The sequence below is a fragment of the Perna viridis genome, chromosome 5, assembly GCF_037379345.1.
Source record: "Perna viridis isolate PV_CMFRI_1.1 ecotype Kerala chromosome 5, ASM3737934v1, whole genome shotgun sequence".
Classification (NCBI taxonomy): domain Eukaryota; kingdom Metazoa; phylum Mollusca; class Bivalvia; order Mytilida; family Mytilidae; genus Perna; species Perna viridis.
The window spans coordinates 3,665,919-3,690,969 of NC_142449.1; the positions used below are offsets into that span (position 1 = coordinate 3,665,919).

The following is a 25,051-nucleotide window of genomic DNA, read 5'->3' on the forward strand; positions in this document are numbered from 1 at the left end:
TGAAATTGACTTTGAGTGTTAATATGGCACCAATGGTACTGTGCATTTTATCAAACTTGCTTTAAATTGCCCTTTTAAATCACTTTAAGTTGAAATTGTTCTTTTAAATGTCTGAAGTATAGATCTGGTTTATACATAAATTAATAGGTTAACGCATTGGATAGTGTTCGTACATACAGGTATAATGAAAATATGTCCTGACCAACAAATTATAGTGTCACAAGTCTAGACATGGGGGTATATACTTGTAATAGAGATGCATATTCTTGTTTTTACCGATTAATAGAAAAAGGAACACATATAGTGAAACACAACAAATGCACCATCGTATATTATTCACTTTGCCGGCATTTTTTACTGAGATTGAAGATGTTAATTATGCTAAATCAAATAGTAACTTGTGGATCTTGATAAAATTTACAACAAGGTTTTAAACCACAAAAGAAGTTTGGTATTAATTTTGGGGATTATTGCCCCAATCACAATGAAATTAAGGATAAAAACAGCAAATATTAAGCATTGCATTGAATTTTACTGCACCAATATCGACCAGAAATACCGAAGCTAAAAAAATAGGACAATACTGAGATGTCAAAATCCAAATATAAAACTGAAGGATAAAGTTTCTCTGGCACTGTGCCATAAGGTCACTTGTATTGATTTTTTGGGGTTGTGGTCAGAATCGTTTAGGAAGATGGAGCCGAAATTTAATTATTTCATTAGTGATATAAGTGTATAGGTCTCTACAAATTTGTACAAGTGTCAAACAACAAAAGGACAGTTTCAATCTATTTTTGGGGTACTCGAAGGAACCAGAAATGAGCATTTTATCAACTTTATATAAATGTGTATTTCTAATTACTACCTTTGCGGTTGTATCAAGCTGCTTTTTGCATTAACCATGTGATCAATGTTATACAGAACAAACCACTAGAATTTCAGAAAAAAACTTCTCTGGGTAATTTGAACAAAAATATAATCAGGCGAACACCAGAATAAGGAATGGTCTTTATTACAAGCTAGCTACTAGACTCAGTGTTATCAGATGTCCCAGCTCCCGTAAAGCGGGTGTTGTTTCTTCCTTTGGAATATCGTAACGACCCCACCGAAGTCTGAGAAATTGAATTTGATCCAAGAGAACCCGCGTAGGTCTGCTGAACTGATGTTGAACCTAATGTTCCAGCGCTGCTTTGTCCTATAGAATTTGATCCCAAGCTACCGGATGCCGTTTGATATACTGTGTTGGAAGCAACTGACCCACTATCAATTTGACTAATTGAGGCTAATCCGCTGGTCCCACTTTGCGATACAGAATTTGAAACGGCCGACCCAACATTAGAAACGCTTGAAGACCCCAACCCTCCTGCGGATGTTTGAGACACAGAATTAGAACCGAGGCTTCCAGCTGCTGTTTGTAATACTGAGATTGGTTCCACCGAGTTAATGCTAGTCTGTGTGACGTTTTTAAGGCCGAGACTACCTGCACCTGTTTGTGAAACTGAATTTGAACCCAAACTTCCAGTACTTGTTTGACTAACACTATTATAGACCAATACGCTATTTAAATGTTTTGAATTTGAACTGGCACCGATCTGATTTACACTAGCTGATCCTAGGCTTCCAGCGGCGGTCTGTGATAATACATTTCCTTGTGACCCAGTGCCAGATTGAGACACAGTGTTTAAGCCAAGAATCCCTGTTCCTGTCTGGGATATCATTTTAGACCCCAGACCCCCACTACCTGTTTGTGATACAGTATTTGACCCCAGACCCCCGCTACCTGTTTGTGATATAGTATTTGAGCCCATACCACCATTACTTGTTTGAAATACAGTATTTGAGCCCAGACCCCCACTACCTATTTGAGATACAGTATTTGAGCCCAGATTCCCACTACCTATTTGAGATACAGTATTTGAACCCAGACCCCCGGTCCCTGTTTGTGCGAAAGTGTTTGGCCTATGTCCACCCGTATTCGTTTGAGTTACAACATTCCAAGCAGCACCTCCTGTGTTTGTTACACTAACACCACCTGTACTTCCAGAATGTTTGCCTGTATTTGAAATTCCTACTTGGTTTCCATTCCCGTGGCTACTTAACCCGTTACCCAAACTATCTGGTCCTCCAGCTTGATGTGTTGTAGTAAAACCAAGTTCTCCAGCTTGCATTTGTGTAAGGGAACCACCATTACCAAAAAGAACAGAAGTATCATTGAACACACCATGTGCAGGACCCTGTTGGTGTATGACCTTGGCGTAGCCATTATCTATTGTATGTACAGATCCAACTTCTTTAGCAATGGTATTGGTTGCACCTGACTGTGTCCCAGGGTTTCCATGTACAGTACCGGTACCATTACTGTGACCTCCAGCTACAACCATGTTATTACCGTTACCTGTAGAAATTGTTTGTGCTGTGTTGTTCTGACTTTTTCCCCCGCCGTTTTTAAGATGAACAGCTACGTAGCCATTGTTTGTGTTTTGCATGGTATTGTAAGCACTGTAAGACTGGCTTACATTTGAATGAGGATTTTTTACGTATTCGTTTGTTCGATGTGTTTTGTTTTTAAAGTTAACGCTCATAACAGGCTCCGGAATATGTTGGTGGAACATTGGAAGAATTGCCTGGGCATTGACAACAATAGGGTTGTATTCCATTCCTCTGTAGAAACTTGTTCCAACATTGGATTCAGATAAAGTAGTCATCTTATTTCTGAGAATAAACATAAGGTAGTCATTCAGAGTATTAGGGTTAAACGTTGATAAGTCAACATTTAATCGTTTTGATTCCACACCAGAGTTGCTGCCACTATATTGTCCCAAAGCTTTTTGAGGGTTGTAAAGAGAAAAGCCCCAATGAGTTTGCACTGATGAGAAGATGTTTTGTCCATTTGGGTCGAATTCAGTCGATCCCGAGAACCTCTTTTCAATTGGCACATTGGTAATCACGGATTTTGGAAGAATTTTGTTTGTTTTCCGGGTTTGCCTGTTCTTAAAATCTGATTGAACATACACAGGATTATATCCGACGTTGTTAAACATATTAGAATTTAATTCCGTAGGATTAAAATCAAATGTTCCGTGCCTTGAACCTGTTTGCTGACTGCCCGGGGCATGATCAGTTTGTTTTGGCAAACCACCGACTACGTTGTTCCCGAGCTGCATTGTATGTTTGTTAAGTTTATTTGCATTAAATTCAAAGCCTCTATTCGTGGATTTTGTTGAGGTGTTTCTGGTCGCCTCGCCAATGTTTGCGTTATAGTTGTTGCTGGAATATGTTTTGTTTCCTGGTGACGTCATTAGACGATTTGATGTTGTTTCAGTATTATTATCAGACTTTGTTCCAAAAGTTGCATTTTCCGGTCCTGTAAACAAATTATTTGTTTGTAGATTGTCCTGTAATTTGTTATATGAGTTTGCACCCGACGACATTTTCATCAGTGTTTGGAATAAGTTATTCGGATCGAATCGGTATTCGTTGAAACTTGCGATCTTGGGCGAAGCTTTTCCCTTGCTACTCTGTTCCATAATACTCTCAGATTTAATAGCACCAATTACGTTGCTTTTTCCTATTTTTGATACCGTGTTTTCTTCTCCCTTTTCATTGTGTTTTGACGATTTCAGTACATACTGACTATATGATTTGGGATAGTGTATCGAGAATCCCCAGTTAGACCCGAAAACACTTGGCTTTTGCTTATTGTTCCCAACGTTACTATGACCGAACATCATGAGCTCCATCAATAAATCAGGGTCGAAATTTCTCCGTAAGATTCTGGCATCTGCAGTAGGATTAAAATAATGTCCATTTACTGGCATTTTCATCAAAAACGAAAATTTCAGAGTATCCAGAAAAGGGACAAGTTAGAATATGCAGATTTTATGCGAAACTAAAAGTTTTCTATGTGGATAGTAACCATATATCATAACAATAAAACACTTAGAAACATTACGAATGACTCATTTACTGAATGAAGAGTTATGACAAAATTACCGAACTGATGAACTATAGTCAATAGTTAAAAAGACCCTATAACAAATGACAATATAAAGGTTAAATACAAGTGATTAAATATGCACGCAAAACTGATAAACAACAGAGACATCACGCATTTTGAGTGTCGTCTTAGGAAATAAGATGAAAATGAAAAAAAAAATAAAATAACTTACCACTACATGTACATGTAGTTATAAAATATACAAGAAAAACAGCAAAGTATGAGAAGATCATTTTTCTCCCGTATATTATTGTTACTAAGTGGCTGGTATTAGACAGGTGTATCAGGAATTGATAGCTGGGTGATAATACTGCCATACTTCTCATGACAGCTGGACAAACGATCACGCTTAAATTTTGAATAACACTTTGATAACAACAAACTGCATAGAAAGGTACCATATATAACAATAGCATGGGCTCCTGTCCGTTTTCAAGGTCCATCTGGATAGCTATGTCGACTGGACCAGTCGAAATGGTCATCTTTTTAGCGTGACCATAATTTGCGTTTGAAATGCATCGCAGATTTTGTTTTGTTTTGTTTTTGTTTTTGTTTTTGTTTTTGTTGTTTTTTTTTAAATATCATTTACATATTTGTAATAATTTCATTGACATTGTAACTTAATCTTCATAAAATGTTTTTGATTTCTTGAATTTTCTTGAACTATGTTTGTTTTGTTTTTAGTAACATAGATATACTGTGTGGTGCATTAAAAACATTACACTGAGAAGAATGTGTATTCCGACTATGTATCTATTCTCTTTATTTGTAGAATAGGATAATTGTCTTCTTCGGCTTATCTTTCTATATCTGCCGATGGCATAAACCTTCTCCCTTGTCATTCCATTAGTTCATTTTACTTGACCCCTTGACCCTTCATTTAAAGCATTGATTTTTATCATTTTTACTATTACAAGTCGCTGTTGTTTTCAAAACTGTTGACAAAACCCTAGAGTATATAAAATATTTCACTACGGACTTATTGTGGACGGCAAAGTCAATGCTTCTCTTGTCCATAATCATAATAAAAAAGTAAAAAAAAAATGATTAAATAATAATGATAATAATAATAAGCACGATACTTAAAACATCGTTACTATGGAAATCCAAGGCAAATAATTATAAGTTGTCAGTAATCTAAAGTTTAAAATACACGTATTCACAATTTCTTAGAAACCATGAACAGACATTTAAAAACCACAGAAATGTTTTGTTTTTGGCATATTTTTGCATTGAGACGCACATCAAAACGAAATTTCTATTACCTCCCATTGTTTAAAATAAGCGTTTTGAATATTAAACTAATCACCAGGTGCGGTTAGATTATCAGAAAAAAATTACCATGCTAAATAGAATTTTGATTGAACAGGTGAAAAAACAACGTCAACAAACTAATTTACATAAAACTTAATGTTGTTCATTTATTTGGCTGGATGTAAATCATATGTACAAGTTACCACTATAAGAAGATCCGAATTATCAATTTCTGAATTATGCAGAAAAGTATGATTCAGAAATGCCATCTATTGTACCATGATGTTCAGAGGAAATATGATTATTGCTGACATTGTGAACGTGTTACACTTTATTTCAAAACCCAATTCATATCTGTATGTACATAAAAGTTACAAAATAAGCATTCAAATAACGTTTGTTAAATTTGATAGTATTCATACTATTTATGGAACGCCATTACCGTCTTATGATGAAATGTTTCATTATATGATGCCACTTCATGACTCCTTTACTTGTTTCTAGTAAAGAGCTAATTATTGTATAAAATGAATGCGCACGTTGGTCTAAAACCATTGTTATATATAAATGTAATCACTTACTGATTTTTATTGAAGTTGTTAAACAAAGATGTAATAGTTTCAAAATCTAACAATAATTGTTGAAATATTTATTGTATTTTTGTGAATCTTGAATAAAGAGGAGCAGTGGTCCGATTCTTTTCTCAAACGTACGTAGAAAAAAAGACTGCAAAACTCAAAATACATGTTACAACCGCACGGGAACCAGGAATTAATTTAATTTCTAAATAAATGTTCACAAAAGTACATTTCCATTCCTCAAATCTATTTTTAGGTGATGAGTACACTATTGTATGTAACGACACCTTCACAGCAATTTATAACATATGGTTTTGTAATAAATAAACTTGCTAAAGAGTTTAATGTTATTTTAACCAATTTTACAACGTGACACATACCTAACTAAATCTTCCATGCCAATGCATTTGCTAATTTCATGTTTTTATTGGTTATTGAAAACCTTTAATCAGAAAATTTGATGAAAGCTTATGAAATACTGACTAAAACACAATCATGCATGTCAAAAAATAGGTGGGTTATCTTTCTACAATGAAGTGTTCAATTAATATTCGTCATGAGTAATTATACAAATGGAGTTTCCATTTAGTACATTGTGGTCCTTGTTTCTTCCAAGAACACGTACTTATTAACTGTAGTTTAACATTTAAAGGTACGTGACACATTTTTTTTGTCATATCGAGAAATGCTTTTGTTCACAGATCTAAATTTGTTGCAATACATATCAGTTTGTTTCAGTCCTCACTTATTCACGGTATCCACAAAATGAATGACCAATACAAGGACCAGAACTCCCAGTTCACACAATACAAGGACAATAACTCCCAGTTAACACAACAAAGGACCAGAACTCCCAGTTAATACAATACAATGGCCAAAACTCCCAGTTAAGACAACACAAGGACCAGAACTTCCAGTTAACACAATACAAGGACCAAAACTCCTAGTTAACACAACACAAGGGCTAGAACTCCCAGTTAACACAATGCAAGGACCAGAACACGCAAGTAAAACAAATTCTCATTAAGGAACATATAAGCAAATATCTTAAATGTAAAAGCAAAGAGACCCTTTTAGGACAAGGACCATTATATTCATTATAAAAACAAAAACTACATGAAAAAAAGAAAGGCAAAGCAAATAAAGCAACAAATTGAACAAAAAAGAGTACACACAGAAGCTAAAAATAGATAACCACATGCACTCAACTAAATTTAGGAGTATGGACAAGTAAGGTAAGGGATGAAACAAAAATCCCTATATCATTCTCAGTAGGGTAAGGGATGAAATAAAAATCCTATATTGTTCTCAGTGGGGTAAGGGATGAAACAAAAACCCCTATATCGTTCTCAGTAGGGTAAGGGATGAAATAAAAACCCATATATCGTTCTCAGTGGAGTAAGGGATGAAACAAAAACCCCTATATCGTTCTCAGTGAGGTAAGGGATGAAACAAAAACCTCTATATCGTTCTCAATGAGGTAAAGGATGAAATGAAAACCCATATATCGTTCTCAGAATAAGAACAGAATTATTGTGTGAAGCCATTCTTTAGTATTTTCAATACCACACAATAAGTAAATTATCTGTATGTACAATTAAAATGTGTGGTACTGGAAGAGCTACATAAAATTGATAAAAAAGTAATTGAATTAAATACCTAGTACTATATTGATAGAAAACTGTTTCCGCTCTTTCAATTGTGTTTGTAGATGCCTCTTTAGAGAATGATAAAGCGTGAATGAAAGATGCACGTGACTTTGTTTAACTAAAGATTAAGATAAAACCAAAGAAACGTACGTTGTATCGCACATATACATTGTTTTCTGTTCTCATACCACGTTCCAGCTTTCATACATTACTAAACTACATGTAAGTCATTTTGCAATGTTTTCCCATTTGAAAAAAAATATTTTGAATGATTAGTGAGAACAGAGACCATTTTAGTTATGAAACTCAGAACATGACATAAATAAAGCCACGTCAAATGTACAACTATTTGGTACGTCAAATGTACAACTATTTGGTTTCACAATAATTAGTTCAAGTATAATACTGTTTACTTAACAAATAGTTTTTATCACATCATTTTTAGAACAGCTGTTCTGATGATATTTCTTTCTTTCTTAGTTATCTTCGTTCATTCAAATTAAAATGCTTATTACTACACGAGTCCTCGGGACCTAGCTACCACGCCTAATACTAATGATGTATTTAAAATACAGTTGTCTCCAGATGATATAAAACAGAGAACAGAAAAAAAGGTTTATTTTACTTTAAGAGAAACGTGACGCCTTTTTTTATATTTTAAAAGTGGTTCTAAATATAAAATGACGTGTAAAACTCCCATCCATTAACATTAAAGCTTTAAATCGTGCTGAAAAATGTCGTCTTTCAGTACAAAAAGTGATTTTACATGAATGAAGAGTGATAATAAAATTACCGAACTGATAGGCAAAAGGAATAGTTGAAAGGGAAGTCCGTAAAATAAAAGGCAATATCAAGCTAAAAACTGGAAAGTTGGCATCCGTTAGAAATGGTGGGTTTGACAAAGTGTTATAGCGCTAAATCTCCCGATTTTGATACGGTTGATAGTTTCTGGTATACAGAATGCACAATAGAGAAGAAAGTAGAAACGGTGAACGTGTCAAAGAAATATCAACCCTATCAAACAAAACAAAAAGGCCAAATGCTATGGGCTTCAACAACGAAATGTTTCCCCACATACAGTGTCTTCCTTCGATTGATTGATCCTTGAAACAAGTATCACACTTGGCCATAAACATAAACAATTAAACAAAATTCCATGTTAACAACAGCAAGACTTTTTTTACCAAGAGGCGCAAACGATGAAACGGGACCCTCACCTCCCTCGAGTTTATGCACGTTTTACCTCTTATCTTAGTCCACATGTTTTTTTTTAGATCTATGAAAGGATCATTTAGTCTTTAAGGCTTCATATATACAAATACAAACAGGAGCATTTATCCAAATACTATTCATGTGAAGAATGTGATAAAAATGTGCTTGGAAAAAATACAAAAAAATATTTAAGTAATGTATAAAGCAGCACAAATAAAATGGACCACTGCCAATAACTTTATGATAAATATTGGTAACTGTATGTTTTGCACTGTGACAACATGGAAAGCCATTCGACAAAGGTATCCACTTTCTTGTCTAATATATATATACGTATAAACATAAAGTGGTCAAAGTTTATTGGTCCTCAAAACGTTGACACAAAAAGATATAGAGCAGTACTAAATATAGAAATATATATCAAATTCAATCAAAAACATGTACCTCGTTTTATTTTTTTATTAGGGAAAATAATTTCCTAGTTCAGTCTGTGATTTCCAGTTGGTAGATTATTTTTAATTACGTGCAAAATAATTAAGTATTTTAATTTTCCAATAGATTTGTAAAGGTAAAACTTGTTCTGTCGGCTATATAGTGTACGTTAAAACAATAGACGGATGTACGGCGGCGATCCATCAATCAACTTTCGTAGTTTTTAGTGTCAGATTTTGTCACATCTACGTAGGTATATTACAATACAATTGTCATTTTATGTAATTGATGTAAGACGTTTCATTGGCCCGTTCTTATTTCCCTATACATGGTTTATTTGAATAAATACTGTGAACAGATTTGTAAACTTTGAAACTAAGAGGTATATAAACTTGTTAAGTAAATATTCAGTAAAATTCAAATGTTCTATTTTTTGTAGATTTTGGATAAAGTTCTCAAAGGTATGGTACTATTGTTTATAATTACTCTAATATTAATTATTAACATATGGAGGCCAGTATTGAGACAGATGAAACAGTAGAAATTAACATATCAATGAACGATGCTTGTCATTATTCAACACGACCTACTTGTACATGGGATTTGCTTTTTCTCTGATCAATAGTTTCTTAAAATACATAATTATTTAACAATCCATTGCAATATTTTACTGGAAAGTTTTATGCACTTTCGTCGTTTATATTTCGAATTGTGAAAATATAAAGAAATGAATACTTTAAAGATTAAACTATTTCAATATTGAATACAAATAAATATTAATGTATTGTGTTTTTTTACAGATGCGGATGTACATTCACGAACTGTCATTGTGTATTCTTGTCATTGCAACATACGCCGCAGCAAAAATAAGTCAAATAGACTACCCAGTAGACTTAGCACGATGTTATAATAAATTTTACAATAAGACTGACATTTCCAGCAATGTAGGTTATACTGTCCAGTTCAGATGTTACCAAAATTATAGATTGAAAACATCTCAAGAAAGGAAATATAAAGGAAAATATTTTGGATTGAAATCTAATTCATATATCAGTGGTTTAGCAACAGAAGTGAATAATCATCTACGACGTAAACGGGCTACGGGAAAAGGACAGGGACATATAAAAAGAACAAGAAAGGAAATTAGAATGATGCATGACGACGAATTGGAACGATATTTTAATGCCATCAATACACTGAAAACAACCTTTGTAAGATATTATCATGAAATTTTAATAAGTTCTTAATTTTAAATAAATCATTTTATGATGCAAAGTTTTCATTATGAATTTTTGCTTAATATGTTTTTTTCCGTATGATCAAAAATAACAGAAAAAATAACAGAAAAAAGATTAATGGTGATCTTATAGTACAAGTTTTATTAACTGTTGTGGTAGAGCTACTGAAAAGTACAGATTTTATAAGTAAATGATTATCTTTTATTTTAGATTAAAGTTGGCAATGAAACGATGTCCCGGTTTGATATTTTAGCATCCTTCCACTCAGGAGATCAACTTGGAGCCCATGGTGGGTGTGGATTCGCTCCTTGGCATCGTGCTTATCTTATCATGTAAGTCCACAATAAAAAAACTTCACCTTAATCATACTGCAAAATTGTCACATCTTTTCTTTGTATTTTCACAGTCATTGACATTGGTTAACCTTTTTTGCATTGCCTCATTTTCTTATATTTACTTCTTAAAACGTGATTGTCAACCCTCTGTTTTTGTGTTATAGAAAATGAATTTGAAGTTGAAAATGTCCTTGATCAAAAGCATGATGGTATGTATTGTATCAACTGTAGAAATCTGTTTTCTGCAATTCTAGGTACGAAGATGCTTTGAGACAAGTAGACCCGGAAGTGACAATACCTTATTGGGATGGTACACTGGAATACTACATGGAGGATTCAACTCAATCTGTTCTTTGGTCTGAATATCTAATGGGAAATGGTGACGGTTTGGTAACAGCAGGACCATTTGCTAATTGGGAAACTTTAGTGGGACCTCTAACGAGAAACGTTGGCGTTTCTGGTAAAACGTACAGCGAAGAAGATATTACCAATGTCACTACAAGAACTCGATACCAAGATATTTGTGGAGACATGGCCCCTGCAGAAACAGATCTTGAATTCTTACATGGTCCTCCTCATATCTATGTTGATGGTCAGATGGGAATAATTGAAACGGCAGCTCACGATCCAATTTTTTTTATGCATCATACTTTTGTTGACTATATATGGGAAGAGTTCCGAAAGAACCAAAGACGAAATGGTGTTAATCCAACAACAGATTATCCAGAGGAGTTTTTTGGTGATATTTTTCATGGACCTGATGAGGATATGGGTATTGGAACCATGACAATGAAAGATGGTTTATCTGACAGATTTTTAGATCAAATATATGAATATCAACCTCGTCCAACATGTACTGCTAATAATCAGCGCTGTAGAAATTCCAAATGGCTTAAATGTGTTTATGTTGCCGGGGATTATAGATGCGTTTCAAAAACTGTTGAGGAGTATGAATATGATTTGATAAATGGCGGTGGTACTGGTACGGGCGGAGGTACCGGCACAGGTGGTGGTACTGGAACTGGCGGCGGCACGGGAACTGGCGGAGGTACAGCAACTGGTGGTGGTACTGGAACGGGCGGTGGTACCGGCACAGGTGGTGGTACTGGAACTGGCGGTGGTACCGGCACTGGCGGCGGCACGGGAACTGGCGGAGGTACAGGAACTGGAGGTGGTACTGGAACAGGCGGAGGTACTGGAACTGGTGGTGGTACTGGAACTGGAGGTGGAAACAACTGTCCTACAATTCCACGCCCGAAACCTAAACCAACTAACAAACCTCAATTACACAAACCGGTTCAGAATAGTTTCTGTGCCAACGGGAAAAGTGATACTAGAGAATGGGTCTATTTACCGATAAGAGTAACATATCAACGACCACCAGATTTCCAAAATTATGGATCTTATCCTATTTTAAACGGAAAACCTAGAACAGTTTCTGATATATATGCCCCGTCGGCTTATCATGCAGTTAATAGATACATCAAACCCGGTCGTCCACAAAACTATGGTAACTGTAAAAGTACCAGTAGTGGCGCTGGAGAGATGTACATACAGTCGGATGGATTAAATTACGATGGAACGTACAAAGAATATGCTGTTATAGACCACCGGTTAGCTATTTCGATGTCAGTAGCTTATGTAGCAGTTAAAGCACCAACAGGAGACCAAGCTTCTGATGTCCTTATAACAGCTTTTGATTCTTGTGGCAGAGTATGTCATGCTACATGTCTAATACCAGGTACTAACTATTACAAGCCATGTTCTGGTGCCATTAGAGTCACAGAGGATCCGAGAGTTCCAAAAATGTATGGTCAAAATTTTGGAAACTCAGTACTGAATGTTTGGAATTTCGCAAGTCAGCAAGGTGCGACGTGTCCACAGTTCAACATTGATCAGATATATGTGTCCTTCTTTTGTGATTACAGCAACAGATGGCCATGGGAACATGCAAGAAACCAAAATCTCCCCCCAGAACCTCCAAGGAGACGTCCTACAGTCACAAATGAACAGACTGCTATTAGTGGACCAAAGGGACCAGCACCGCCTGTAGAAAAACCAAAACTACAAAGTAAGTATACATATAGTGCGCTGTAAAATAGTAACCATTCCCAATACTAAAAAATGCAACAACTTATGCACAATTTGTTGTCAATATGATGTTTGCACCAAAAAGTCACATGATTACCGAAAACAAATATCGAAGTACAGAAACTTTTAGCAATGCCATTGAATATGACAAAAACCAGACAAAACATACTGAGGTATTCAATATACTATGATTACCAATACATATTTTCATAGGTAGTAACATGCACTTCGTAATATTCCAACATTTTTATTCTATTTTTTTAGAGTGCCAAGTTGGAGCCTGTATTATAGAACGAGAAAACTGCAATATTCCATGTGAAAATTTGATGAACTATCCATGTGTTAACAAGTGCAATGCATATGCACGATGTTTCTACAGGAGATATTATGTTAGTTATTGTAACTGGGGATACTATGACATTGATTCCAAGTCTTGCCAAAGAAATGAAGGGCAACGGCAACGATGTTCTAATGGAAAATTAGATAACGGTAATACTAAACGATTTATAGGCTAGTTTATTGACCACTAACATATTTGTAATATGTAATCACTTGGAATAAAGGAACAAAAGAGACGATTAAGCAGTTTGTAAGAAAGATATCAACTGAGAGGTTTTTTTTGTAAACAATCAATATTGAACCAGTTGCTTATCAGATTTTGATCTTTGAACTCTCCGTGATTAATTGATTCCAACCAGCCTCTTTTGTACATGAGTTCATATGATTACATAGTTTAACTTATTTTGAAGCGGGTACATCCTTCCTTCACATAGTTTAACTTATTTTGAAGCGGGTATATCCTTCTTTCACATAGATACAGCATGCAAATCTATTAAAGTTTCATAATGGGTAATAGTTCTTTTCGAGCTCTACAAATACATAAATAGTCTGTAGATTCTTGTATGAAATCCAATGGTAAGTGTAAGTGTTTAACTGTGATAATATTACCCTTTTAGAATCTTGTGCAATATTCTTTTTGTCCTCTTATTGATTTGTTGAAATCTGTTACTTATGTTATTTCTCAGCTATCGAGCATGCTATATCGGAGCAATTCTTTAATTCACAAATGTAACACTATAGAAAAGTTTCCTAATTGGTAGATTGAGAACACGTACTAAGTACATTTGTACATAGAAGTGTCATGCATGCAATGTATTCAGGTTGTTGATTTTTTGTCTCCATCTCACCATTTTTCTGTTTTACGGTTAAACATTCGCCTGTTATTTACCCTAATTATCTTTAAAATTTGAATCTTTAAAATAAAAATGTGAAAACTTAATTCTTTGTCAAAAAAGTGCTGAGTTGATGAACTTTTCCTTCTTTTTCGTTTTTTTTTTCTTTGCTTTAGTTTTTCTTTTTATGTCCGCTTGTTTTTTTTAATTGTTTTGTTTTTTGTTATTTTTTTAATGTTTTTTTCTTTTTTTTTGAGCGCAAAACATAAGTTTTAGATTCGCCTAATTGCGTCAACTTACTGTATGTTCCTTAATTCCCTCCCACCCAAGTCAGATTTTGAGTCCACCTTCGCTCCCTCAAACCAATGACATCACTCATTCATACAGCGGATATCGTCCAGCGCCATGAAGTGAGTTACCTAAATATAACTTGGATCCAACATCCAATCAAATCACTCGTAATAGAAACTCTTCGATATAACTTACAAAATGGCTACACCTTAAGTTTATTTTTTCGGCGAAGACTCTAAACATAATCCACAGGTATCATTTTGCTCATATTGAATCATTTGTGACACCATACAACTATCAGTTTCCATTACCTTGTGTTATTGTTTACTTTTCCTCTGACGTTATATGTTAAATCGATTTTCATTGGTGCTTCGTATCCGGAGAAGTAACCAATCAAAATTGGCTGGATGATACCGGCTAAATTCGAATGAGTGATGTTAGGGGTTTGATGGAGCGAAGGTGGACTCAAACCCTGACTTGGGAGGATGGTTCTCTTACTGACCAAAAAAATAAACCATATATTTCATGCTCATATTGGAAAGTACAATTCAGAAGATTTTTAATTTGTGCTCTACCATGTTGTCCAATCGTTGATCTACTTTAAGTATTATTTGAAACGTTTGTTGTACATTACCGATTTAAACAAAATGAAAGTCGTTATTTTTATTTAAAATAGTATCTGATAAACTTTCGAATAAATCAAACGTTTAAACAACTTGGTCTATGAACCTTTCCACAATATAAACCTTGGTGGAAGATTGGAGCGATTTTAATACGTCTCTAATAAATGTGCAATACTGTAAATAATATTTATTATTGTTTTAATCGAATAAAATATTTCTATGATAATAGTGTTACTTGTTACTGTAAAGAGTAATATAACGAAAAACAACACATATGTTAATGTATATAAATATTAACAGCTTTTTTGTGCAATTCTTCTATATTCATTATACATGTGAATGAATGATGTTGAATCAGCGAATCCTTTAGCTGTAGCCTTGTCTATTGTCAAAAGTAATAAAAATGACTAAGATATACCAAAATTATACTCTCCGCCCGTGTTATCGTGTTTTCAAAACTATACTTGAATGTCAAGTTGTCAAGTATATTTTGTGGTTGTGTTATTTTAAGCGATTCTAGATTCTATGAAAAATTAATTGAGGAAATAAAAGTTGTTGTCGTCATTACACGAGGTTTACGTCAATGAATTCATTGAGGCGTTAAGACAAGGTTATCGACTATGTCCTACCCTCTATTATAAACTATGGAAAGATATTTCCTTGTATGATGACGTTATTTAGAAGTTTCGGTGGTAATAACGTCTGTATTTGATCACAAAATTCAGTCACAATTCCCAGTGTCCTATTGTAAATTACTTATATGTGTTTAAATTCAATCATTGTAGCTTAATATCATGATTTGAAAAGAAGAAGAAATAAACAACCTAATAAAATATAAACAAAGATAATAATGGTAATTCAATAAATCACGAACAAAAACAAACAACGTAAATAATAATAAAAATAATATTTATAATAATAATAAAGGTATATATTACGATAATGTAAGTAATCACAATTATAATGATAGGAATGACAATATTAGATAGGATTTATGTAAGAGTGATAATTTTATGATCATTAAATAAATCAATTAACAAAAAACACAAAACAAATACAAAGCAAAACAATAACAGGAAGAAACAAAAACAAAAGAAACAACATTATTATATAGACAGTAGCGTTTATCGAATGTTCCCAGTGAAACAAATTTCGATAATTCACACTGAAATAAATTCTGTAATTTCACTCTCGGACTTTCTCCCACCAAAACGTCACAACTTTGTAATCAATCCGCCGTTCACAAAATTTGAAATTTATGTTAAAAAAATAGCAACGAACAATCCAGGAAATCTATATAAAAAATAGGATAATCAATTGGTTATTGTGAATAACCAAAATATAATCACTCATGCCAAAGAACGCAGTAAGATTTAACCCGTGCGCGGAACAAGTTCCGCACACTCGTTAAATCTAGGCGTTCTTCGGCACTCGTAATCATATTTTGGTTATTCACTCCTTCCAATTAATTATCCTGTTAGTAACCACAACAACATAGAAATAAAAATTATGAAAATAAGACTGATAATAATTCAAATTAAAAAATATTAATATAAAAATGTTATTAATAATAATAATAACAATAATATAAAAAAAACTGCAATACCACAGTGCAGATTGCGATTATCTGTTACATTCTAACAAAATATCGAACTTTATACTCAAATCGACCGAAACGAGGGTTGCAAAATATGATAAAATGAATATTGAAGTTTTATTAATTTGTTTCTAAGAAAAACTCACGTTTGAAAACTGATGTCAACAATTTGTTTTTTTTTAACAAATAATTGATTTTGCTTGTACGTAGTAAAAAAAACCTGTTGTCCCTGCATGTACTTTAAATGATTAATTTATGTATATCTTATGGTATCATTTTAACATTCACCAAAATCAAACATATAGAGTTAACCACGAATCAAGATTTATATATTTATATAACAGACACATTTTACAAACTTTTAAGGCTTACTGGCTTGATTCATACATTTACTCCTAACTACTATGGATTAAATATATGTTGTACATGCAGTTAAAAGAATAAATAAGTGTTTTTATATATTACAGGTCGTCTAGGTCATCATTCTCACCAACATGTATCTAGATTTGGACGCCGACCTGGATTTGGATAAGACGCGTCTGACGTCTAGGGTCTAAAAAAAAGATCTGTCTGCTGTCATGGGTTTGGTAACCATTCAGATGATAACAAAGATTTGAAATAGATCAATCTGCCTACTCCGGTTTGGATACCGGTGTCAAAGTATCTGCAAATAGTCCCGAAAATTCCGTCCAGTACTTTTCAAGTTATACATATGGAGATATTGTATTTTATTATATATTTTTCTGCACACTCTTCATGTGAAAATATATCCTTTAAATGTCTTTAATGATACAACTATCTTGCGAATTTTATGAATGCTCAAGCATTTTGTTATATCATATGAAAGATACTTTTTTGTGGGACATAAAAAATACACAAATCGTTGTCTGTTTTTATCACTGTGAATGTTTGTTTATTCTTAACAGCTTGACTGTTCGAATTTTCTTCTGAAACCATAAGCGAAATAGTTACTATTTGACGTCTGCTCAAAACAATATTATGTAGATGCAGGACAATCAATTTATTTCGCATTTAATTCCAAAACTTGTCCTGACAGTGTTGTCTAGAATTAGAATTTTCAAATATTGATAAACATGTAACTGAGTGTACTCGATAACTTGATGCATTAACAACTATCCATCAATCTTTACGTACACATTTGGATCGGATTCATTAACAATACAAGTCACGTACAAATGCATTCAACTTGTGTTTAGAAGGACGATCATGTTTTGAACATTAAGTCTATTTACCAAACTTTAGTATCTTAAAATTGATCGATGTTTCCATTTCAGCAATTTTATTTCAACCGAGTGAACTTCACTAGCATTGAAACCATGAAACAATGATCAGTCAAACAAAGAAAGATACACGTTTCAAAGGATCAATGGAAAATATGTTTTCACTTTGGAACACAAAAAAATTCTTGATCGAGTTCCACGCGTGGCAGGAAAGGAAACTGATACGAAATTCCTAAAATCAACCAAACAGTGATTTAGGGACCGGTCAAAATTTATCGCCACATAGGACCAGTGCAAATAGCAGTAGGACAGATACTTTTTTGATGTAATGCTTTTGTTGGGACACCACTTTTTTACTGATAATTTCCATAGGACACATGTTTTTTACGAACAAATATTTTGAATAATTTTTTTATTAACTTTAAAAAAAAAACTATATAACAAAAATAGTCTACGACGAATAAATGCAGTAGAAAATACAACTATTTAACATAATTCATTGTAATTGGAATAACTATATGTATTAAAATAGAAATAGCTTTATATCAATACCTCATTTGTGAGATATTTAATACACTGTATGTGTTAATATAATATTTTCAAATAAAAACTTTATAAGAAAACCACGGTAGGACACCAACTTTTTTCTTACCAAGTTGACATAGGACATCATTTTTTTCAAGGCAGATAGTCATAGATTTGCAACTTTTATTTAGGCTCTTATTTTTTTTTGCACCGGTCCTATGTGGCGATAAATTTTGACCAGTCCCTTATGATGTTGATTGATAATGGTGTGGCATATACTAGTAATGTCAAGTTTACTCATGTTTAATAGGTTCTTACTCCAGTCTCTTATGAATATTTGTGATTTCTTTCGTTTTTGATTGATTTCCGGTGAAGACAGCCAAGTGAATATAGCGACAAGTAACCCTGTCTTCACTGGCAAAGCCACTGAATCAAAAGTGAGGTCATAAAAGTAGTCCCGACAAAGCTAACAAATATTCATAAATAGATAAAAGGTCAAAATTCCCTCCTTTTGGCACCCCTCCTTTTCAAAGTGTTTGGACCCTGCTCCGCATTCACACCAAACAATGAAGTCGAATGAATGATCTCTACGAATCATGGAATTATTATTCTTAATAATTATACAATAATTGATTTTTACTGAGGATTTTATTTTAAGGTATTTATTTCTTACTTACATGACTCACCTTTTCATAAGGGGCATAAATTTGCTCCATTTTTCAACGTCTTTCATTCATATAGTTTTAGTAATTTTAAACGAAAGAAATAGGTTCTTGTACTCGATAATAGTAAAGATCTGGGATATCTTCTCATTTGCTTTTGTTACTTTGTATGTATGATTTTAGTTACTTTATGTTCTTTGTTGTGTATGCCTGTTTTCCATGTCTGGTCTTTGTCCCTGGATTACATTCTTTTTATTACCGCTATAACCTTGGCTCCCTTGATTACTCTTCCACTCGGACTCCACTAAAAACTGGGAGCATGGACCAGGTGCACCGGTAGGGTAAGCGTCCTCTGTTTTTTCTAGAAACACCTGCCGAGTTGCTCATAAAAAGTCAAGTCCAGGGTGTAAGAAATTCTACGTTTTTCCCCTGTTCAGCTACGTTCCATTCGAAAAAAGACGGAATTTCTCACACTCATGGAGGATATCCCAGATCTTCACCACGCACTCGTTTATAACCTAATATTCTACGAATGGGAGATATTCCGACTTTTGTCGAGTGGAGCGCAGCGGAACGAGTGAAAAGACGAATAATGTCTCACACAAGTGGAAGAAATCCAAGATCTTCAATAGATAAGGAGTGTAAGAACGTTTTACAGCAAAAGTTACGGACATGCAATAAAGGTCCGTCATGGGTTGTCTGTTACAAAAAAAAAAACGTAAGAATTCTGATATTAACGGTGACTTTTGACCAAATTCCCGCTCATACCTGCCTTTTAAATCAGACTTCAATTTATGAAAGTTTAAGGATCCAACAAAATGACTGTAGTCATACTTACAAAATTAATGTAACTAGGCAAATAATATTAAAACAATCAAATATTGTAATCAATGCTGCAAAACTTCGTTGACTCAAATTGAATCACTTTTTGTTGAAAAGGAATGGTTGCGTCAAACCATAAATTCATCGCAGCAATGTGCATGTTGCAGTACACATTCAAATCCAGTAGAAATCAGATATAACAGTTCAAAATGGTGTTTTGATATGCCCTAGTAAAATTTGAATTCAACTTCATTCTGGTTAAAATTCAGTACAAATAAGTAAAAAAAAGTATCATAAGATTTGTCTTCAAGAACAAATTGAGATATCCTGCTTTGTTCTACTAGGACGAATTGAGATATCCTGATTTGTTCTACTAGAACAAATTGAGATATTCTATATAATTCCTTCTACTAGGACTGAGTTATCCTTATTCGCGCTATTAGAAGCAATTGAGATATCCGACTCGTTCAACTGGAAAATATTGAGATATTTCTGCCTTGTTCTACAAGAACAAATTGAGATATTCTGATATGTTCTGATATTGAAGCCTTCTAACAAGAACACAAGGATAAAGCCATAAATCTGCATTTAGTTGAATAAATAGAACAACATTTTGTTTAGATCTCTTACTTTGTTTTAAGTATTGTTCTTAAAGTCGAATTGATATCTGGAAAAGTTACAGTTACGAAGAAAATCTCGGCTTGAATTGGGTTTATTAAAATTTTAAATGATTTAAAGTTTGTTTGATTGTCATATTTTTTTCTACGTATGCCATTACTAAAAATTAATTATCCTACACCGTTGTCTAAAACTTTGCGTATTAATTATCCTACACCGTTGTCTACAACTTTGCATATGAAGGGTAATAACAAAATTACTGAACCGATAAACCTAGGCACTCGTGGAATGGAACATTCGTGTAAGAAATGGCAACGTTAGGGTAAAACCCGGAAAATTGGAAATCACCACAATGGCCCTGAATTGGTACACGTATTTAAAAATGTAAGGTCTATTAAACTAGGTTTTATAGCGCGCGAATTCGGCACAGAAGATACATGTATGAACAATTAGAAAAAAAATGCAAGATCTTGTGGTGAAGGAGTGTTATTTTCAATATGAAATAATATTATAAAAGTAAAATCTACAGAAAATCAATTGGTAGACATTATGAACATTCATCATATATAATCTGTTTGTCAGAAACAAAACATTTTTCAATAAAATATGATTCGGAAATAAAACTTTGTTAGACAGCGTATGAGACTTATTTTCTTGTAACCTTGTGTCAAAAGCACGTCTTTTAGGTAACGATGGAGTTTAGAATTGTTACTACTACTATAAACATGAAATATGAATACCATATGTAGTGACAGCTGGCATAATTGCACAGGAAAGGCAAATTTATATTTTGTTTAAATAAAAATCGTCTATAGCAGAGGATTAAATGACTCTACACCATTGTCAAAACAAATTTAGTGACTCTACGCCATTGTTTTGAAACATTACGTATATCAAAGGATTTTTCAAAATCAAAGAATTGACGATTAATATTTTTAATGTATTACTACATCGTGTTCATGCAATTATTCCTGAACAAAATTTATTTAATCAGCTTTTAAATCCCCTGTACGAAATGAAAGTCAATGCTGAACTAAAACAAAGAAATGTACTCCGTCAGATAATCGTGCAATAATAAAATATTTCCCCTTTCAGTAATTTTCCATGTTGAATGTTGCAGTAGCATGCAAAAAGGCATTGTTTACAATCTGTTTTTTTTTCTCTCTCTCCTTTTTATGATCTAATGTCGGAAACTATCAGATGATTCCAGATCTTAATAGTAATTCAAAAGGAACAGAAAGATTCCTCTTTCGTCTACCCCGCACTTGACTTTTTATGAGCAACTCGGAGGGTGGTTCTAGGAAAGAAAAGGACGCTTACCCTAACCGTACATCTGGTGCAAGCTCCCAGTTTTTAGTGGAATCCGAGTTGCTCATTACTTCTGTTACTTTGTAAGTATTATTTCGGTTATTTATGTTCTTTGTTATGCGTGTGTGTTTTCCATGTCTGGTCTTTGTCCTTGGATTACATTCTTTTGATTTTCAAAGCCAGAATCTTGGGTCCCTTGATTACTCTTTATAGTACAAATGAGGATATCTCATTTCATTATAGAATTACAGTGGCATTTATGTTTATGAGTTGTGCCGAAACAACAGTATGCAATGACGATATTTAGTATATCGAGTATAATTAGACTGCAGTCATTGGCTATGTATTATCTAAATACAATTAACTAATACGTTCTCAATTGACATGTTTTTTGGTAACCGTTCACATATCAGTCACCTGGGAAATTAATCCAAGTGAAACATTGGAATGGTTTTCTAGAACTTTGTATATAAAAATGATAGAGCGCAGCGTTTGGATGAAGCCCATAGTATAGCTGTAATTATATGTGTATAAATCTGTTTTTGGGGAACATGATTTATCGACTCAAGAGAAACAAGAAAAACGAACATAATTTTGAAGATACAAATACAGTCACAAATTAATAACTTACAAATTGATTAATAACTGTATTTAAACAGCAGAGTACATTTATACGTTAAAATATGCATGGTTAAAAGTGAGTTTTTATTTCGCACTCTCTTTTCCGTAAACGTAAAATTACTAGACGTTCGTTTTTACTTGTTCTGAATGCTAAACATATCTTGATCAATCAACATAACGTTAACGGATAATTTTTTTCTGGAAGTAAACGAATGGAAATATCTGGTAAGCATTTAAACTACTCACATATAAATGATTTTTTTTTTATTATAAGACGGTTATTTGTTGTATTCCCTATCCGATTAATAAAATTATTACTTCAGAGGTTCTTCCATATTCTAAGGACCAATCATTCTACACTTACACCAAACCATTGCAGCCACGACTTTCAATTATAAAAAAAAAGTTATTACGCGATCTCCAACTAGCCAACTTTAAATCAGAACCACCGAACTGGTCATGCTGATCATGCTGCTTTTAAAGAAATTTTTGCAAAAGGTCCTTAATACCGAGAACCCCAGCACATCTAGATGCAGTTGAGGAATGTGCAAAAGAGACTAAATTGACTGTAGGAATAAGGAAATGGGTCTTGACAATTCACTTGGCAACTTTGCATACTTGCTTAGTACGGAAGACATAAATAACCATCACATGTCTGTGCCAACGAAAATCGGTATTTCTTAGGTGATGATAATTTATCTTTCCCTACTATCTATTAGAAGTCGAAAATTCACTTACAATCAGATGTATATTGCTGTGTCTGCAACAACTTAATCCTTTCAAGACTCATTACTGTTTTTCTTACGAAGGTCAACGATAAACTTACTGTGATAAAGCCTGCTCTGCAAGTGGTGTGTATCAGATATGGATTCTAATGAACTTAAGAGATCTACAGACGTGTCTTACTTTTTGTAATAGTATACAAACTTTTGAACTTCTGAATTTTCCATCTTCTACACAACACTGCTATAAGACCAGCTAAAGTTAGTTCTACATGAACTTATTAACCAATGTTTTTATACAAAGCAAGGAACTAGAAAATATGCTTATCTAGTAATAGAGAGAAGGCTTATTTTGTGAAAAAACACACTGATTCTAACAAAAAGTACTCCAAGATAAATGTTTTCAAGGTGTTGGAATTATTGGTCGACAACATCTATGTCGAATTTGGGGGACATGTGTTTCAACAAACCATCGGAATACCTATGGGGACTAATTATGCGCCACTCTTGGCCGAGATGTTTCTATACTCCTATGAAGCTAGATTTTTCGAATGGCTACTACAGATGGAAAGAAAAGCGAGTAGCCAAGTGCTTCAATTTTAGTTTCCGTTATATAGATGATGCTTTGTCTTGCAATAATCCTACCTACATCTTATCTACCAAAATGAACTTGATATTCAAGAGACAAAAGATTCACCGTCTTTTGCCTCAAACATAACCCTTAATGTGTGTGTGTGTGTGTATATATATATATTAGCCTAGCTGGCCGAGTGGTCTAGGGCGCTGGAATTAGTGCAGGCGGTGGTGCCGTAGATGTCACGGCGGTACGAGTTCGAGTCCCGCGGAGGGAACGACCAAAAATTTGCTTCGCAAATTTGACAGTTCTAACATCGTTGGGAATATTTCAGATTCTTCTATAAGTTTACGTTATCTTCCCTGTATCAATTTAATCCGATGGAACAGTGTAGCGAATAGAGTCGTCACATTCTGAGACGTGTTCTATATATATAAACGTCTAAATATGTTTTTAACATAACAAGAAGATGTTAAAATTTACATTGAATATTTCGGATAACTAATATCCCTTTTCAGCATAAAACTGGTCAAAATGTAAAAGAGTATCTCGGGAAAGCTTTTGAATGAAGAAATTACAAACAACTTCTCCAGATGGAATAAACGAGAAAAAAATCATCCATTTTTAGGTCTTGGTCTATGGCTGGTACAGCACTACATGCTATACATCAATACGCCGTACTACTATATTTTGACTATATTTTTTTTAAATTGTTTTCCACAGTTAATTTTTATTTTTAATTTTGACCCCCTTTGTAATTTTCATTCAGGCCCCTTATCATTTGCTTATGTGTGCCTTTGATTAAGGTACAATCACTCACAGTGTACGTGATTCAGCTTCTGAATCTGTTTTGATCTTGAACTTTATGATTTTTATGCTGAAGAAGGATATCAGTTATCCGAAATATTTCCTACTAGAACACCATGGCGGGAAAGAATGAAAGACGCTTATGCTTCAAGTTAGCATGGGTTTTGTAAATTATAATTCTATGTAATTGACATAGAACTAGATATTGATTGTACACTTCTGGATTATTGTTATGGTAAGGCCAGTATTTTATAGTTTTGTAACTACGTGACACAAATTAAAAAAAAATGAAACCACATCTTAATATGAATCGACACAACACGACCATCGTACATTTTCCAAGAAGGAAACTATTTTTACGAGACAAGGTGTGATACCAAATAACATGTCGTGAAAACAAACATTGCAATTCCACAAATGGTATTTCATAGCTAAAGAAATAAATGAACAAAAAAAATATATAGAATAAATTGTAAATACAAAAAATACCACCATATTAAATAAAGGTAACAACAACATTACCGAACACTAATCCGTTTCACAATCAAGTCAAATCCAAAACAAATCTGGCAAAATATATATTACACCACCGGAGCAGCTGGTACTGCAATGGTCCTGACTAGGTACAAGCTACAAACCGCTAATGTCACTTCCCATAGGGTCCAATGCAAATTTCACTAAG

General features: G+C 33.7%; 2 protein-coding genes across 2 annotated transcripts; one reads left to right on the forward strand and one right to left on the reverse strand.

Annotated features, from left to right (window-relative positions):
- Nucleotides 1–996: 996 nt before the first annotated feature.
- Nucleotides 997–4,404, reverse strand: LOC148615637 (uncharacterized). Its single transcript, XM_088582055.1, has 2 exons — nt 4,170–4,404; nt 997–3,781 (listed from the first exon to the last, which is right to left on the reverse strand). Exons 1-2 carry the CDS (start codon nt 4,396–4,398, stop codon nt 1,020–1,022), a joined length of 2,991 nt encoding a protein of 996 aa, XP_088438181.1. The 5' UTR covers nt 4,399–4,404; the 3' UTR covers nt 997–1,019.
- Nucleotides 4,405–9,496: 5,092 nt separating this feature from the next.
- LOC148615638 (uncharacterized) lies at nt 9,497–17,350 on the forward strand. Its single transcript, XM_088582061.1, has 6 exons — nt 9,497–9,583; nt 9,923–10,333; nt 10,571–10,692; nt 10,950–12,766; nt 13,051–13,275; nt 16,937–17,350. Exons 2-6 carry the CDS (start codon nt 9,923–9,925, stop codon nt 16,999–17,001), a joined length of 2,640 nt encoding a protein of 879 aa, XP_088438187.1. The 5' UTR covers nt 9,497–9,583; the 3' UTR covers nt 17,002–17,350.
- The last annotated feature ends 7,701 nt before the right edge of the window (nt 17,351–25,051 follow it).

What these genes read in the sequence shown, in the direction of transcription:
- LOC148615637 (XM_088582055.1), bottom strand. Translation starts at nt 4,398, where the DNA reads ATGGTACCTTTCTATGCAGTTTGTTGTTATCAAAGTGTTATTCAAAAT. An exon ending in AACTACATGTACATGTAGTG is followed by an intron (nt 3,782 to 4,169) that starts GTAAGTTATTTT and finishes ATCCTACTGCAG; the next exon opens with ATGCCAGAATCTTACGGAGA.
- LOC148615638 (XM_088582061.1), top strand. Translation starts at nt 9,923, where the DNA reads ATGCGGATGTACATTCACGAACTGTCATTGTGTATTCTTGTCATTGCA. An exon ending in ATACACTGAAAACAACCTTT is followed by an intron (nt 10,334 to 10,570) that starts GTAAGATATTAT and finishes CTTTTATTTTAG; the next exon opens with ATTAAAGTTGGCAATGAAAC. An exon ending in AGAAAAACCAAAACTACAAA is followed by an intron (nt 12,767 to 13,050) that starts GTAAGTATACAT and finishes CTATTTTTTTAG; the next exon opens with AGTGCCAAGTTGGAGCCTGT.